Source organism: Gobio gobio (genome assembly GCF_949357685.1).
Source record: "Gobio gobio genome assembly, chromosome: 2".
Classification (NCBI taxonomy): domain Eukaryota; kingdom Metazoa; phylum Chordata; class Actinopteri; order Cypriniformes; family Gobionidae; genus Gobio; species Gobio gobio.
The window spans coordinates 60409475-60427221 of NC_137098.1; the positions used below are offsets into that span (position 1 = coordinate 60409475).

Genomic DNA, 17747 nt, shown 5'->3' on the forward strand with positions numbered 1-17747 from the left:
AAAAATGAAAATTCTGTCATAATTTGCTCACCATCAAGTTGTTCCAAACCTGTATGAATGTCATTCTTCTGCTGAACACAAAGGAAGATAGTTGGAAGAATGTTTGTAACCAAGCAGATCTCGGCAGCCATTGACTACCATAGTATTTTTTCTCACTAGTCAATGGCTGGTGAGATTTGCTTGGTTACAAACATTCTTCCAAATCAGGGATACACAACGGATCCACATTTTTGGGGTTCGGCCGATTACAGAATCCACTGGTTAAGATTCTGCCGAATGCGAAACAGAAATCCGAATCCTACTCCCATCCTCAGTCCATTATCACAGTAAACACATTAATGAAGTAAACAATGTCCACAGAAGTGCATTTTTCATTTTATTTGATTTTAACTGTAAAAAAAGAAAAGAAAAAAAGAATAGGCAACATTGTGCCAGGATTACTGTCCTTTCTTTGCCGTACCTGAAGTTGCGGCATTTTGTCTGTAGATACCTTCATGCACAACTCATATTTTTATGGTTTCATAAGCAAATTTTTTAACAGCGGGTATTGTTTAGGGTCCTTGCCAACACGAGACAAATGGACTTAGCAAATTGAACATGTAGCTCGACTTGAATCGCCTTCTTTTGACTGAAAGTACTGACAAACAACACGTTTTCGGTTCACAAGTTCCATTTTCACTTTCTCACAGCCGACTGGATTCGAACGGTCCACCTAGTAAACACGTTCCCGTAATCAAACGGTGGCGTCGTTACGTCAACCAGTCAAAAAGCCCCATATTTGGCCGAATCCTGGATTCGGTGCATCCCTATTCCAAATATCTTCCTTTGTGTTCAGCGGAACAAAGAAATTCATACAGGTTTGGAACAACTCGAGGGAGAGTAAATTATGCAAGAATTTTCATTTATGGGTGAACTATCCCTTTAAATCTTTTGTTGATCCTGAAACAACGTTCCAATCAACCAATCAATCACGTTCACCAAAAACGATCCAGATCAGTTGCAAAAACTGGAGGTTAACGGCAATATAAATAATGTGCTAGATATTCACAATGTGCCATACTGCGCATTCAAGGTATTAAAAACGGTGCATTTTTACTAGCCACAAACATGTGACATGTTAAACGGGTCCAAGTATGAGCTGGCAGCAGGCATGCCTTCACAGTTTAATGATATGTGCATGGTTAAAAGATCACTGCGAGTTCCTTCGCTGGGAAGAGATTTGACAGTCAGGCATGATGGGAAATAGAAATGTGTGACACTCGCACTCCCAATTGGCAGAATTTATTCTGCATGTAGTGGGAGACATATCATGCAATGCAGCCAGAGAGACCCAATTATTTTAGCTTGGTGTGTGTGTGTGTGTGTGTGTGTGGCGTGCACTGTCGAACAAGAAAATGACAAGATTGCAAGATGCTCACAGCTCACTATGCCAGAAATGAAATCACAGTTAATGACTGCTCATAAAATGTACAATCATTTCAAAAGATTACATTATAAGAATGCAGCCATGCATGGAGGGATACCCAGAAAGGCTCGATGGAAACCTGTTACATGTAATGCACAAAGAGGCAGTAGTGCTTCCAAAACTGACATTTTTATCCAACAAATTGAGGGAGACAGCTAAGCAATTCACTGAGAAACGAAATGGACAGTTGCGTACATTTATGCTTTGGGACAGAAGCCGCCAATCAGAAATACTTATCCTGGTGTATACAAGTTGCTTCATTAATTTAGCTGTCATGTTATTCATACAACCGTGGACACCTCATCAGAGTTGTTTCCTGGTGTTGTTGGGTGTTTCGGGTCTTTCAACAGACAGCCTCTTCCAGGTGACCCGATCGAGGTGTCCAAGTTAGGGCTGTATGATATTGGAAAAAATGTACATTGCAATATTTTGTTTTTCTGCGATATATATTTCGATATAAAAGCAATTTCACCAGATGATTTGAATAGCTCTATTTGAAAAGAATTAACCAATAATTGGGGTGATTTTGTATGGTCTGTAAAATAACGGCGTTCATTTGGAATTATTCTGCCTTTATGAACAAGAAGAAATGAATGCGCAAACGGCAATCTCATTGGCTGGCGCTCACCTATTACTGTACCCATTTTGATTTTAGCAAATCAGTTCAAGCGAAAGCTGACAACGTGATTAATATTCATAAACCCAATAGCTCATCAATCCTTAGTGCGGATTATATTGTTATTAGTAGTATAATTTGTAGTATTATCATCTTATCAGAATTATGTTTAGTTTAGTTTTTATTTTACAGAAACACTGAATGACCAACCATGTCTTATGCTGCGTTCACACCGAACGCGAATAGAGCGTCTGGTGCGAGTGATTTCCATGTTAAGTTAATCGAAAAGCACATTGACACGCGTCTGGAGGTCCTGCGGCGCGTTGGACGCAATTCCACCTCATTCCGCGCGAATGAAGCGAATTGAGCGTCTTGCGAGAGTGGTGCTTTTGTGCATTCACGCGTTTGAAGCGAATTTGCGTCTGACGCCCGAGTTGAAAAATCTGAACTTTGGCGTCAATTCGCGCCGCGTTAACCAATCAGGAGCCTGCTTGCTGCTGTCACGTGGTAAAGTGACGTGATGAGGAACCCTGCATAAATTAAAAATACTACTATTGTGTCACAAAATGTAGTTAAGACTTTTTCAGGTGGGAATGTAGTTGTTTAAAGCTCAAATCTGTGGTTTATTTATAAAGAGAGCACCTATTAAAAAAAAAAAAAATCTTGTGTTTTTGGAGTTGTTAGATCCAGGCAATCACCAGGCGCTCAGCGCTCATTAACCCCGGCGAGGGCAGCCTTTCCTCGGCTTGTCCTTCTGACGTTTGCCACTGGCTCTGATGTCCTGTAGTGGTGCGTCTTGTGTGGATCTAACGGGCGATCTTTGGTGTCATGAATCTATAATTTGTTGTCTGCCAAATCACTTTGACTGAGGGCAAAGAGAAGTTTCATAACTTTATTTTTTAAGGATATTTAAATATACATGCAGTGAAGATAATGTAGGAGTTGCCTGGACCACATTTGTGTAGCTATTAATGCTTAATATATATTTTTAATGAAAATGAAAATGAAAAGAGGCAGAGTAGTGTTTTATGACATTTCTCCTGGAGCCCCTTGAACGCGCATCTATTTCGCTTCAAACGCTCGATTTCTATGCGCGTCCAATTCGCCGCGGACACGTGAATGGATTCAAAATGTTCACTTGTCAAACAAGACGCATTAGACACGATTTTGACGCTCTATTCGCGTTTGGTTATCTCCAGTCCTAAATTTAGTTAAAATGACATATGCATTCATAAATTTTCCTTCGCACATGGTTACAGAGTTTCAGTTCAAATTACTAAAGTTCTATCATTAAATCATTGCTTTTGCTTGCAATTTTTTTGTAATCTGAAGACATGGTTGGGATTATTACTTTTGCTGTTTGCACTATGACAGTATGAATAAATACAGAGTCTGTGTTTACATTTCAAACTTGTCATTGATTTGAATTATTATTATTTTCAGCACAGTTGCACTATTTAAACAATACCTGCACTTTTACAGAAGAAAAGTATATTTGCAACTTTTCCATTTCTGAAAAGGCTGGCGTGGATTTTTAAGTAAAAAAAAATAATAATTAAAATTATTTTATGTATTATAGGGGCCTATTTGATGACGGGTACATTCTCATTTGTAGCCAAAAACATTGGGAATGGTACTAGATTTATTGTCATTGATATCGTTATTCGCAATAAATACCAGAAAATATTGTGATACATTTTTTAGTTCATATCGCACAACCCTATCGGCAACCCACCTCCACTGGCATGCACCCATTCCAGCGGCAGGTTACCAGCAGTCCCTCATAATTCTCCCACTTGATCTCCTGCACCTCTTCCAGGATGATATCCGGTCTAAGCGTGGACTGGAGGATGTCTACTAGAATTTTCAGCTGCCTATCAAGGTCAACTGTCATCAAGTCTTGTGCAGTCACAAATTAATCATCATCACCAAAACATACAGTATAAATCGCAAATCATTGAGCATTTCGCATGTTAAACATATAGACTTTAGGGACAGTAGCGCTCTGGCTCTCCAAGACAAAAAGCCCCCCCCCCAATTTTGCCCCTATGTCTACAATTTCATAAATCATACTTTCTGTCAGAATAAAATTCCTACGCTCCTCGATTCCACTCTGCAGGGAGTCACTTCATCTCCTTCCCATGGATGGATCGCTTCCCGTCAAGGGGAAAGAAGTCTGGCAAGCGCACAGAAGAATAGGGGCGGAAAGGAAGGCAGCCCCCACTGACATCTAAGCCATACCTTGCCTGAGGAGGGCTTAAACTCTTTGGTTTTCTGTGCATATGCAAGATAAGACACTAACACAACCCTAACTCCTGCTCGGGCCGAGTCAATGAGCGGGGCTCAAAGTTAAAAGGCTTACAAACGTCTCTGGAAAAGATGCCCACAGGCAAACATGTTGACCTGCTCATTATGGGAGCACAAGAAAGGAGAGCTGAGTGGCACTGACGAATGACGTATCCGCATCAAAAACAGATCGGATGGCAATAAATATTGTCAATGACTTTAGGAATGCGTTTAAAGAATGATGGCGATCAATTCTTCGTCATATAAAGTAATACTTTGCTCAAAAATTAAACTCCTCTCATTGCTGGTTATTGTAAACCCATGTGACTTTGCCTTCTGCGAAACACAGGACATTGCTTCTGTTTTGCAGGACGCGGGATAAAACTCTCCATTTCAGCACTGTGGTCACCCTACAAAGCAGCTGAAAAACAGATGGGCACTGTTGTACTCTATTGAGTGTTACCTTTCTCTCATTGATATCTTTATGAGTGGAGTGGACTGTCTGTGTTATGCAGTCTCTTACACCCTAATTGCAACAGTAAAAAAACACTCAAAACACCTTACTAATACATGAAGACAGGGCTGGGCAATAAAACAATAACGATTATTCTTCTCAAAACGATATCAAGATGTCGGTTTGTTGTTGCTGACAGGATTGCAGACAGTTTAAAGATGTACATTTTAAGGCGGATCTGCCTCAGCACTCGTCAATGTCAGATCAAAGGCGGCGGGCTTAAAGGGATAGCTCGCCCGAAAATTAAAATGTGATGTTTATCTGCTTACCCCCAAGGCATCCAAGATATAGGTGACTTTGTTTCTTCAGTAGAACACAAATGAAGATTTTTAACTCCAACCGTTGCAGTCTGTCAGTCGTATAATGCATGTCAATGGTAACATGCATCTATGAGAGTAAGAAAACATGCACAGACAAATCCATATTAAACCCTGCGGCTCGTGACGACACATTGATGTCGTAAGACACGAAACGATCGGTTTGTGCGAGAAACCGAGCAGTATTTATATATATTTTTTCCTCTAATACGCCCCTATGTCCAACAGCCTTCAGCGCGCGATCACTTCTGGTGAGTGAGGTCAATGCACAATGTACACGATATGCCGTGGTTTACACAAGCGCCTGAAGTGATCTCTCACGCATATCTCTACCAAGCGGCAACCTCCCGCAGTTTCTCTTGAAGCCAATACGGAAGTGACTTAAACTGCAATTCAGAAGGGAGCAGAATCTCATTGAGCCCCATGTTAAAACGCCCAACTTTACAGCAGGAAAAAACATGTTTTCAGTCTGGTACAAATTGTGGTCTATACAGCTAATTTTGCCCTTCATGACAACTGTGAGGGGGGTGAATTTTTGTATAGCTCATTCGTTTACATTATATAAAGCCTTAAAGTTCTGTGTAATTAAGGGCGTGGCCACTTTGAGTGACAGGTGGATTGATATTTGTCTGCTGTCTGTCAGTCATCATGTCACCTCACCTCAGCTCAGCCCACGTCCCGCCTCTTTGCCCATTTTCTGTTATCCGGGAGTGATGCCAGCTCCACCCTACTTTACCCTTCAAAACTGCTCTTCAGAATCCTATGGGTGACGTCACGGACACTATGTCCATATTTTTTTTACAGTCTATGGGCTACTGTGCATTTCTAAGAGACAAAACAATTAATATTATTAATATTGCAGCCTGCACTGCAACTGTGCTGAAGATATGCGTCATCAAAGTCAGGAAACACAAACCTGTTTAAAGGGATAGTTCACCCAAAAACGAAATTATGTTTATCTGCTTACCCCCAGGGCATCCAAGATGTAGGGGTCTTTGTTTCTTCAGTAGAACACAAATGAAGATTTTTAACTCCAACTGTTGCAGTGTGATAGTCGTATAATGCATGTCAATGGGGATATTTTAGAGTATGAGAGCAATGAGAGTAAAAACACAGACATACGAATCCTTATTACACCATGCGGCTCGTGGCGACACATTGATGTCTTAAGACACGAAACGATCGGTTTCTGTGAGAAACCGAACAGTATTTATGTTATTTTTTTACCTCTTATCAGACGAATGTCATCTAGTATTCCCAGCGCCATAACTTCCGGTGAATAAGGTCAAAATACTAGCGCAATCAAAGATATATATACGTAGATGCCTCATTCGACTGATCCACGCAGGCACTAATGATCAATCTATGTATATATCTATGATCGCGCCGGTATTTTGCATGTATTTTGACCTTATTCGCGGAAGTGATGGCGTGGGGACGGCTGATGCAGAGCCATAGAATTTTTTTTAAAAAGATGGATATTTTTCTTACACAAATGCATAGATTAGCTTCAGAAGGCCGTTATTAACACCCCAGAGCCGTGGAGCACATTATTTGACAGACAGATGCATTTTTTAAACAGAGCAACTATTACTGCCATTATAATGCTTGGATTAGCCAGAACATTTTTAATATAACTCAGATTGTATTCGTCTGAAAGAAGAATGTCCTATACACCTCGGATGACTTGAGGGTGAGTAAATCATGGGCTAATTTTAATTTTTGGGTAAACTATCCCTTTAATGACTTAAAACAACATCACCGTTAGAAGAACATGCAGAAACTAAGAAATTATTTTTTTCTATTAAGATATTTATTTTGTTAAGGAAAAAGGACTGGAAAAGTGTAAAGACTTCAAAAACATGAAGTGTATAGCTCAAAAGGCGCATCCTTTATCAATCTGACAATTAATTTTCCCTCAAGAAAGCCACCTTTGTGTTTATACCACAAAGACTGAAGGACTATTTTCTCCATATAACACCAGAGAGCAGAGATGAAGCTGTATGGGGCTGCTGCAGTAAAACAGAAGAAGGATGATGTTATTTTAAGCTCTTCCAGCAATTGGGCTCAAGTGCACTGTCAAATCTAGTGAATTCAGAGACATACTGACATGGTCCACTGATGTAAGGATGATACAATCTTTTTTTATCATTCCCTCAGCAATAAAAAAGGCTAAATAAATTCAGTAAATACAAAAATACAATCACACACATTCTGCGGACCCTCATAACCTATAGTGTGGGCAGCTGTTTACCTTGGTATCTGAATGGGATGCCTGATTGTCAGCAAATGTTTGTGTCCCTGGCTAAAAGACTAGAAACACCAACGTTTTCCACTGCAAAGTAGAAGATAGCGACTTGTCATGAACCAAAAGCCTGACATGGATATATTTATTTGAGGAGTATAACTGGCATAGATGGGTGCAGGTGAAAATAACGTCCATGTTCCACTCCATTTATTTGGGTTTGTTGCCCCCCTATTCCTGCGCTAGCACAAAATATCAGGTTTCCAAGGCTACACAGCATGCCTGCTAATCATGGCTGTTCGCTCCCTTTATCCCAGCCAAAAAAACACTTTTCACCTTTGTTTAAATGTCCAGGTAGCAATGATTTCTGAAATTGGGAAACATCCACGTAGCACCATCAAAAGAGCTTAAAAGGGATAGTTTTAAATTCTGTCATCACTTCAAAACGGGTAAGACTTTCTTTCTTTACACAAAATATGATATTCTGGAATTGGACACTTAAGGGCAGGAAACGGATATATGTTGTAAAATTTAATATGACTTTAAACCATTCAACCTCAAGAAGACCTGTGTGATGTTTTCTGTGCTGTACACGCATCCAAAACTATGTGCGCCTCTTAATACTGAATAGTGTTGAATGGCGTTCGCTTCCGCGTGTTTTTGCACTTGAACGGACAAATACACACTAAAATACACTCACCTAAAGGATTATTAGGAACACCATACCAGTGTTTCCCCTACCATTGTTTTGGGGGGGCGCCCCGCCCTCCCAAAACGACCCCCGCCCCCCCTGAATGAATGACAAAAAAATATTTGTCATTACTCGACAATAAGAATTGCCCGATGGTTCAGTGCCAGCGTGAAAGACACTCGGGCCAATGCTGCATCTTCACGGAAACTGATCATTTGAGCATTTTTAAGCCTTGCCAATTTAAATATTCAAGCGCTCATAGACGAGAAAGTGTGTCTCTCAGTTTGCTCGTCGCGAAGGGCAGCAACACACCACACACACACGCACGGCCACGCGTCTCACAGCGCGCGAATATTCACACAAAATTATATCAAAATGACTGTCTTGTTGAGAATCATCGTAAACATAGTCGGTTAGGTCTTTTAAATGAACGTAAACATGAAATTTGCCAGTCACCGCCAGCATTTATGGTCATTTTCACAAGTTTTAATGGTCCACAGAATATCTAAACATGCAATATATCAAAAGAAAGAACAGACCCACTGTTTTATTCCAGCTTCATATATTATTTTTTTAAATCAACACTTGAATGTTGCAAGTTTCATGAAAAAACATTGAGCATAAAGCTGAAAAAAATCACGTTTTTGTAAAAGACTACGTTACGTCCGAACGATGAACAAAACACAGATGTTGTAGATCGAGTCCATCAACACCCCAAAGCTTGACAGTCCTAGAACTCGTCCTGGGTTGACATTTCATTCAATAACATTAGGCAGTTTTGATTTATATGCTGTTTAATGGTGATGATCGCGTTATTTTATGCATCTGCTTACACATGATATCGCACGTTGCTTCTTCGGCAGTGTTTTGATCAGGAGATTTTGTTCTCGTGCAGGAAATGCGCTACAGCGCCCCCTACCGTATAACAGTGAACACACATGGAAAGCCGGAAAATATCGTCATTGGCTATATAAATATTGAGATAACAAAAGACAAAAAAAAAAAATCACTCACTGCTCTTGACTAAATAACTTTTAATAAGGGTTAATCTGTATTTATATGCAGTGGCATATCATTTTATGCAGATTATGTAGTTATATTTTACATTTGATTACTATTTTTGTACCTGACAATCTAGTTTTGACCTACATGAAAAGAACTGTTTATTTCATTTGTATATGTTTGTTCTGCTTTATTTATTTGTGCTTTTGCTCATAATTTGATTATTTGTTCTTATTTTATTACTGACGGTCTTTAACAATATAAAAAAAATATATGAGTTAGGATATTAGTTTTTAGAGTCATAACCTTATTTATTAAGCTTATATGGCTCAAAAACAATACTAGGCCTATTTTATTTTATTTATTAATTTTTTTTTGTGGTGGGGTCAGTGAAAATTCTGACAGGGCAAGTAAAAATTTGAACCCCTGAAAAAAATCCTTAGCATTGAGCCCTGAAATATAGTATATATATTGTTTATATTTATTTACCAAATGAATTAATTTATTGTCTATGGCAACACCACATATCCGTAACACTCCCGCTCTGTAACAGTAAAGTGACAGCAGCTTAATATTCCTGCAGTGGTCTCTATAGTAACGGTAATCAAACAACAAAAGACAGAAAATTCACATGCTGTTCTTAATTGAATAACTTTTGTAACTATCTTTGCAATGTATATTTTATTTATAAAGTCCAGTGTTATTTTACATTTGATTACAGTTTCTGTACCTGAAAATCTTAAAACACTGTTCATTTCTATTCTATCTTTGTTTAGTTGTATTTATTGGTTATTTGCCCTTTTTTAATTTCTGAGTGTTTACTTGTCTTTAATAATGCTTGAAATGTATATTCGTAAGGCTAGTTATTTTTGCTATGGGATTTTTTTAAACCATAGGCAGAAGTTCCTTGTGTATGTGTTTCTTTAGCCTATTGATTTGTGTTCATGATATTCAGCAACAGTGAAATGTTTTGCAATAAGACTCAATACGAATAAATGTGAATGATATCTAAGGTTACCTGATTGGAATTAGGAATAATTAAAAATAGGCTCATTTTCCAACTCCCCTAGAGTTAAACAGTTGAGTTTAACCATTTTCGAATCCATTCAGCCGATCTCCGGGTCTGGCGGTAGCACTTTTAGCATAGCTTAGCATACATCATTGAATCTGATTAGACCATTAGTCAAGGAACTTTGCTGCCGTACCATGGGTGCAGCGGTGCAATGATATTACGCAGTGAAAATAGGCTAACTTCTGTCAACATAACCAATGTGACAACCTGCTTGCACAGACCCATGGAACGGCAGCAAAGTTCCTTGATTATTACGCAGGAATGAGAGTATAGTTCCTAGCCATATCGGCCAAGAAAATCGCAACTTTTAATTTTCCGTCGGTCTTAGTACACGATGTAACTACAGAAGAGTCAAGTTTTAAAGCTGCAGTCCGTAACTTTTTGCGCTCAAGCGGTTAATAAACAGAACTGCATGTGTCTTGCGGAAGAACATTGCAGCCGGAGCTACTTCTCTCTGTTTATGTCACGCAGGGACTGTGCTCCTCCGCAGCGGTTCCTACCAGTCCGGCCTGAAATAGTCCCAATATAAACACTTATTATAAGTGTACCATAATGATTCAGGGTAAGACAAAAACACAGTTTGGAAAGTGGATTCATGTTGTACATTCTCATTATATAATTTTTGTAAACCTTGAACACAAAAAAAGTTACGGACAGCAGCTTTAAATAGGAAAAATATCAAAACTCTCTGGTCATTTTTTGAGCGAGATGCTAACGGTCTAATCAGATTCAATGATCTATGCTAAGCTATGCTAAAAGTGCTACATGTCGGCTGAATGGATTCGAAAACGGTAAAACTCAGCTGTTTAACTCTAGGGGAGTTGGAAAATTAGCCTATTTAAAAAAAAAAAAGTTCCCCGAGTGTTCCTCTAAGATAAGAAGAATTGGAATCATTACAATTCAAGTGATACCCAACCCAAATTACGTCCAATGTTGTTTGCCTTTCAAAATAATTTTTTTTGTGTGTGTTTTATAGGTTTGGAATGACAGGGTGATTAAATGACGACAATTTTCTTTTTCTTAGTGAACTAACAAAAGCTTTTTGTCCAGCCACATCTAGGAAGCTGTATACTTTTTTTTTCCTTTTCCAAATTCTGCGTAACTGTGAGAAAAGCACAAGGAAGCACACAGCCCTGCGAGAGACAGGGAGGCAACATGTGTAATCTACAACAGCTGGGAAACGGGTAACAACGAATACTACTGAGGCTTCAAACGCAAAACAAGGTGAGAGAAGAGGGACGCACTGCCACAGAACACACCCTCTACTAGAGTACAGAGTTTTGGAGAACCCAGTGAGTGTGTGAGCAGCTGTTCCTTTCGAGGCAGTATGGTGAGACTGTTGGTATTAAACTGTCAAACACAAGCCCGTCTGTGCGCAAGGTTTCCCTCTAACTTCCCCTCGGCTCGTCTCGACACCGGCTAACACTGATCAAAGCCCTGAGGAGGGAGAGGCAGGGGAGAAGGGGGGTGGCGTAGCCTCCCGGGACCCCAAATAATAAGCCTGACTGTTTACCTTACAAGCGCACCATAAATTCTAAGTCTAGGAAAGCAGGTTTCTGTATCCATCTCCTCCACGCAGAGTCCTGTTGTGAATTATCTTCCGAGGCCACATGAGGTGTTTACTGACGTCTAGCTTTCAGGGCGTGGAAGAAAATGTAAATATTCAAAGTGTTTATTCATCGCCGTGGACTCAAAATTTCACAAAAGTATTCATTTGAAAGGGAAATCCTGTTCCAAGTGTCATTAACATCTATCTACATTAACTTAAGTGATTTAAACCCTCTTCCCCGGGTTCCTTCTGAAGCAAACACTTTGTCGGATCCATTATAAACAAAGCTGCAGACCTCAGGAAGTACTTAGACTACTAATTCATCACAGCGCAAAAACATTTTAGGTATACTTCGAAGGCGGTGTTTGGTAGGATCTCTCAAGGCTGGTGTCATAAGGCAGGATTTATTAGAGGTCAAGTATCCCCCTGCTGCTTTTGCACTTTTTTCATCCGCCCCTGGAAGACATTTGCCAAAGAAAAGGGGAGAGGGGCTAGAAGTTCAAGCAAACCCACATTTAGTGTAGCTCTTGTCATCGAAGAGCTTCGGGAGCATGGTTTCCAGTAGTTTCCAAGTTAGGGCCGGCCCTTGATTTACAGTCTGTTTTACTGTTTTGAGAAAATAAATATAGCGGGGGAGATTTCGCCACACGCACACAGCCCGAGAGCTGATCTGAAGCACACATCCCCTTCGGATCGTGTGTAAACAACAACGGCGTGGCATAAATCAAACCTGCGGCGGCGGACATAGTATGAACCCTATAACGCTAGGCATGAGGGAAATATTAGCATACGTTTGAAGCCATGCATCTTGAGCTGTCCACAGAAGCAACTTAAGTCCTTCTGTGCAATTTTCCAATCTTTGTGGCTTGATTTCCCACCACAGTAATAAAACACAGTCTTAGAAAGCTTCAAAATGTTAAATCAAAACACTTTAGCAAACAGTACAGTCATGCGAGAACGCATGCAACCAGGGCTTCACTCCTACTAGCCACTTTGGTAGGTTGAATTTGATATATAATACATACATTTTTCCAATTGTAGTCTTTTAAAAAGGCATCTGGAAAAGTTACAATAAACGTGCAAGTGCTGTCAAAAATATCGATTTTCAATACGTAAATATCTGAAACACTTCCAATACTCATTTTCCACAGAATAGATGCACGATACCAGCTGCGCTTTCTTGCTCTCTCATCTCTCCGACAGCCAGTTGACACACAAACCCGCCTCCCCTCACTCATTAGTTTCATTTGCTCCGGATGAATATTGTTGCTGTTACAGGGCTTGAATTTCACCATGGGATTGTGAGTATTCCGCATAATTGAGTTCTTTTCCGCTGCTTATTGCGCTTAAACAGTCGAATACACACAACATAATGTCAAAATGCCAGTCTTGGTGAGGATTAGGGTTGCCACCCATCCCGTGAAATACGGACTCGTCCCGCATTTACAAGCAAAATGACGCGTCCCGTATTGGTTTGATGTAAATTGTAAATCCCGTATTTTACATAGGTCTACACATAGTTCAATAAACACATGAGGATTTGACAGTGTGGGGTATACTGATAGCAAATATAAAGAAATCAATTTCACAATAAGTAGTACAGGAGCTCACTTGCGCGTGATTGTGTTTTAGCGGCGTTGTTGCCATAGCGGCGGAGTCTCGAGAACATGCGCTGTAGTGTAAACTTGCGTGTTTTTTTTTAAAAACATGTCGAGCTCGCGCCTTGCGTGACGCGTCCACTGTTTGAACCAGGTTTGAACGCAAGATGATCTCTAGATATAGAAAAAAGATATAAATGGGTCTGTCCAGTAACTCATGATGAACCGCAGGCGAACTGCACAGTTTTGCAGAGAACCATTTCAGTTGCTCAGACAGGCGGTGACAGACACATCCGTGCTTTTAAAGGTGCAGGCCTATTGTTTTTTTTAACGGGTAATAAATTAATATAATATTCCATACATTATCAGAGCTTGGCAGACAGAATTATTATATATTTTTAGACAGGTTGGTTAAGGATCTAATTTATCCTTTAACTAGGCTACATTAATCAAACGTACATAATAAATAATCTTGTCATATAAAGTTTGACATTAAAAAAATATATATTTAGATAAAAATGGGACAAATAATTACATAACAATAGTCATAATTTAAGTAAATTAATAAAAAAATTGTCAAAAAAAAGTGATTACTGGTTCACAATGACTGCTTAAAGGGACAGTTCGCCCAAAAATCAAAATTCTGTCATTATTTACTCACCCTCAAGTTGTTCCAAACCTGTATACATTTCTTTGTTATGTTGAATTCAATTCAGATTAAATCCTACTATGGAAGTCAATGGTGTCCCCAAAGCAGCCTGGTTACAAACTTTTTTCAAAATATCTTCTTTTGTGTTCAGCAGAACAAACAAACTCATACAGGTTTGGAACATCATGAGGGTGAGTAAATGATGACAATTCTCTTTTTTGGGTAAACTATCCCTTTAAAGTACACCAAATAGGCAACTAAAGAGTTATTTAGAAATAAATAAAATTCCCTTATTTTGCCACATTGAAGGTGGCAACCCTAGTGAGGATTCACGTAAACGCAGTCAGCTATGTTTTAAGTGAATGTAAACCGTTGAGAAAGAAAACGCATGTGTAACTGTATAATGGATCCGTGTGTCAGCTCTTAAAGTGACAGCAGCCTAATATACGTGCATCTGCTACAAAATTATGAGGTAGTATTAAAAATATCCATATGGCAGTTTTGCCCCATGGTATCAATGTCGAAACTGTGGCGAGTGAAAATGCTGAGTGGCTAGTAACTTCGGAAAACCAGTAGCCACCGTGGCTGGTGCGTAAAAAAGTTAACGTCAAGCCCTACATGCGACTGTACATTTTTGTGACGTGATTGATTAAACATCCGCTTATCTTTGTAAAAACAACATGTACGCACAAATTGCGCAAAAAAAAACACACAAATAGTTGGCTGGAACAAAGAAGATCTCCCAACTGTTCTCAATAAAGTGCAAATGCTCGCCTGCGATCGAAATGGCGTGTAATGACAGTGACTTTCTCCAGCATTTCCCCCTGCACAGCAAACTCAGATTAAACACTTCGGGCGAGGGGAGGAAACCAGCAAATATTTTAATTAATTCCTTCCAAGGCTTTCATCAACCGCTACTCCTACATTCCTCCTTTCAGACCACCAGGCGCTTTCAATCTCTCTCTCTCTCTCTGTCTGTCCTGTTGTTGCTGTCTAATAACCGTATATGTGGGGAAACCGGGGAACGTTGTATCAGCATGAGAATGAGTTACAGGGGTTAAAATCACTTTCATACATGACCACCAAACTTTTGAGGTGATTGTAGAAATCATAAGAAAACTATTTGGAGGTAACCATTTTAATAAACTTAAAAGACAACTGGTATTATCTGAATAAGTAGGTTCTCATGTCGGACATATAACAGATGTTTGAAAATTAAGAAATACCATGTCTGACCAGACGGGAGGGTTGTAACACTTTCCATGCAGGACCCACAAAGACAGCACAATATGGGAGAGTGTACAGGGCTATTTTTAAATACTACCTGTATACCATTTCATTGAAATGTTTCAAATTAAATGAGGGAGGGGAATAGGGACTAGGGAATAGACATTTGAATATGTCAATTTTACATAAAGGTACAAACATTGAAACGTTTTGAACCAAACATTCATTTAAAAACTGAAGCTGGACATGTTCTAACAAGATACACTTTCTAAAACAAAGATTCCAAAGGGGTTTTTGATGCCATAGAAGAACCATATTTGTGCATTAAAATTAAATAACCATGTTTTTCTTACTGCAAAGAAGATTTTAAATCATCTAAAAAAACTATAACGAACCTTTTGTACAATGGGAAAGTTCCATGGATATTAAAGTTATAAATGGAAGCATCAATGCCAATAAAGAACCTTTATTTTTAAGAGTGTTGCGCATAATCCTGGAAACTTTTTAGAAGTTGTCGCGCACTGCGCGTTGTCAATGGTAGCAGACAAAGACAAGCAAACAAACAAACAAATGAACAATTTTTCCAGTAAACAGACATGAATGCAAATGATGTATTGCTAAAAATACTTATTTATGCATCCCTGATGCCTAGCACTTTTTGTCCCTGCAGCGCTCCAGTAGACCATCAGACAAGGTCTGCATGCATCAAGGTGCATTCAGTCTGGATCACACATCCTTCCAGCCTTCCTATTCAAGAGAATCCACAATGAGAATATAATAAACCGCTTCACGTACCTCTTTTTGGTCTCGGGAAACTTTCGTGTAGATGAAACACGACTTTCTCCACAAAATGCTGAATGTTGCTGTGCTCTGGTCCGCGGACAAACACCATCCAGTCGTGCGTAAAACCTTCCACGGTGGGTTTCTTTCTGACCTGGGCACGATGACCGAGTTCCAGCTTCACCTGAACGGCACCCTAAAACACCCACATGTTCACTTTTATAATGATGTCGCCAATTATTGAGTATAAAAGGAAGAAACTGAGCGCGTGCGTGGTGAAACCATTCTAGACGCATGCATGTAAAGCAAAATAATGGTCGAATCATAAGTTTCTGGTATGTTACCCTTAACATACCAGAATAAATGATAGAAAGACATCACTGAATATTTGTTATTGAATGCCCTCCTTTTGTTTGAAATCTTTCACGCGCATCACTTTTGCAGACATGCACTAATACACTGGAAACGCACGACTCCACTAGTTCTTCTGTACTTCAGTATTCCGATGGAAATATGGCTGGAAAAGCCTCATATGCGTCTAATCGCCTTTCCAAACCAGACGAAAACGAACAGAGGCACTGGAGATCCAAAACATCGCACCGATATAACAGGTAAAGCCCTACTCACCGAACTGGCCATTGTCGAGGCCACGGGATAATGCTATTTCATGGAGAATTTGGTTTAAATAAGGACACCGAGGACTGTAGACGCCCGATGGCGGACATGGTCTTTTAATTGAGCTCTCTGAGTTTTCAAAGGCTGAGGAGTAAAGTGAGACGCATGCGCGTGAGTGTCAGCGCGTGCACTCGAGTCGCAGTCGGTGCGGTGCACGAGACGAGCCAATGGCAGCGCGAGCGAGTGAAGGGCCACTGTTAACCCGTGTGGTAAAACCACGCTTTCAGTGCTCAACGACACAGTTATTTACGACTTGCACTGTAACAAACATGTTAGATGTATCTATATTTTCTATATTGTGTGTAGGCTATGCTCGTATATTGGGCTTTTCTACTGTTTAACTATTTATGTTGTGATGTGAATCATTATATATAAACTAATATATTTTAATTTGGCCTATTGGTTTACTCTGTTCTTGTTTTACACTGTGTGCATTTAAAACAAGTAAACATGCTACGTAAACACCTGTTAATTTATTAACGGTTATTTTACATTTTCAGTCAAAATTATAAATTAAAAGACATACATGTAGTTTTACTGTAAAAAGCCATTGGTTAAAATTATGTTAGTAAAGAAATTTGCTATAATGCAGGGAGAAAATATATATATATATTTTTTATAAATTAATATAATCAGCAATATAGTATAATCAACAATATAATACAATATAATATACACTGTAAAAAATATAATCAATAAGTTGACAAAAAATTGTTTTTACATTGCTTTAACAAATCAATAAGTTTTCAACTTTTTTATAAATTATACAAGATTGAACTAATTTTTATGTCAGTTTAATATAATATTATATAATTAATATAATGATCAGCAACATTGTATAATCAACAATATAATATAATAAACTCTGTAAAAATGATATGATCAATTAGTTATGACAACATATGTTTTTACATTGCTTTAACTCATCAAAATAAGTTAAGCAATTATTAACTTTTTTCTAAGTTATACAAGATTCAACTAATTTTTAAGTCAGTTTAATATAATATAATAAACTATAATATAATTAATGTAATATAATATAATAAAAATAATATGATATA

General features: G+C 38.9%; 1 protein-coding gene across 1 annotated transcript in view; it reads right to left on the bottom strand.

Annotated features, from left to right (window-relative positions):
- The window catches only part of mllt3 (MLLT3 super elongation complex subunit), an 82176-nt gene extending 65377 nt beyond the window's left edge, over nt 1-16799 (bottom strand). The window contains exons 1-2 of the mRNA XM_079842972.1: nt 16639-16799; nt 16027-16207 (exon numbers count right to left, since the gene is read on the bottom strand). Of these exons, the coding sequence (XP_079699098.1) occupies nt 16027-16207; nt 16639-16650 (193 nt within the window). The 5' untranslated portion in view covers nt 16651-16799. The remainder of the gene's footprint in view (nt 1-16026; nt 16208-16638) is intronic.
- Nucleotides 16800-17747: the final 948 nt, after the last annotated feature.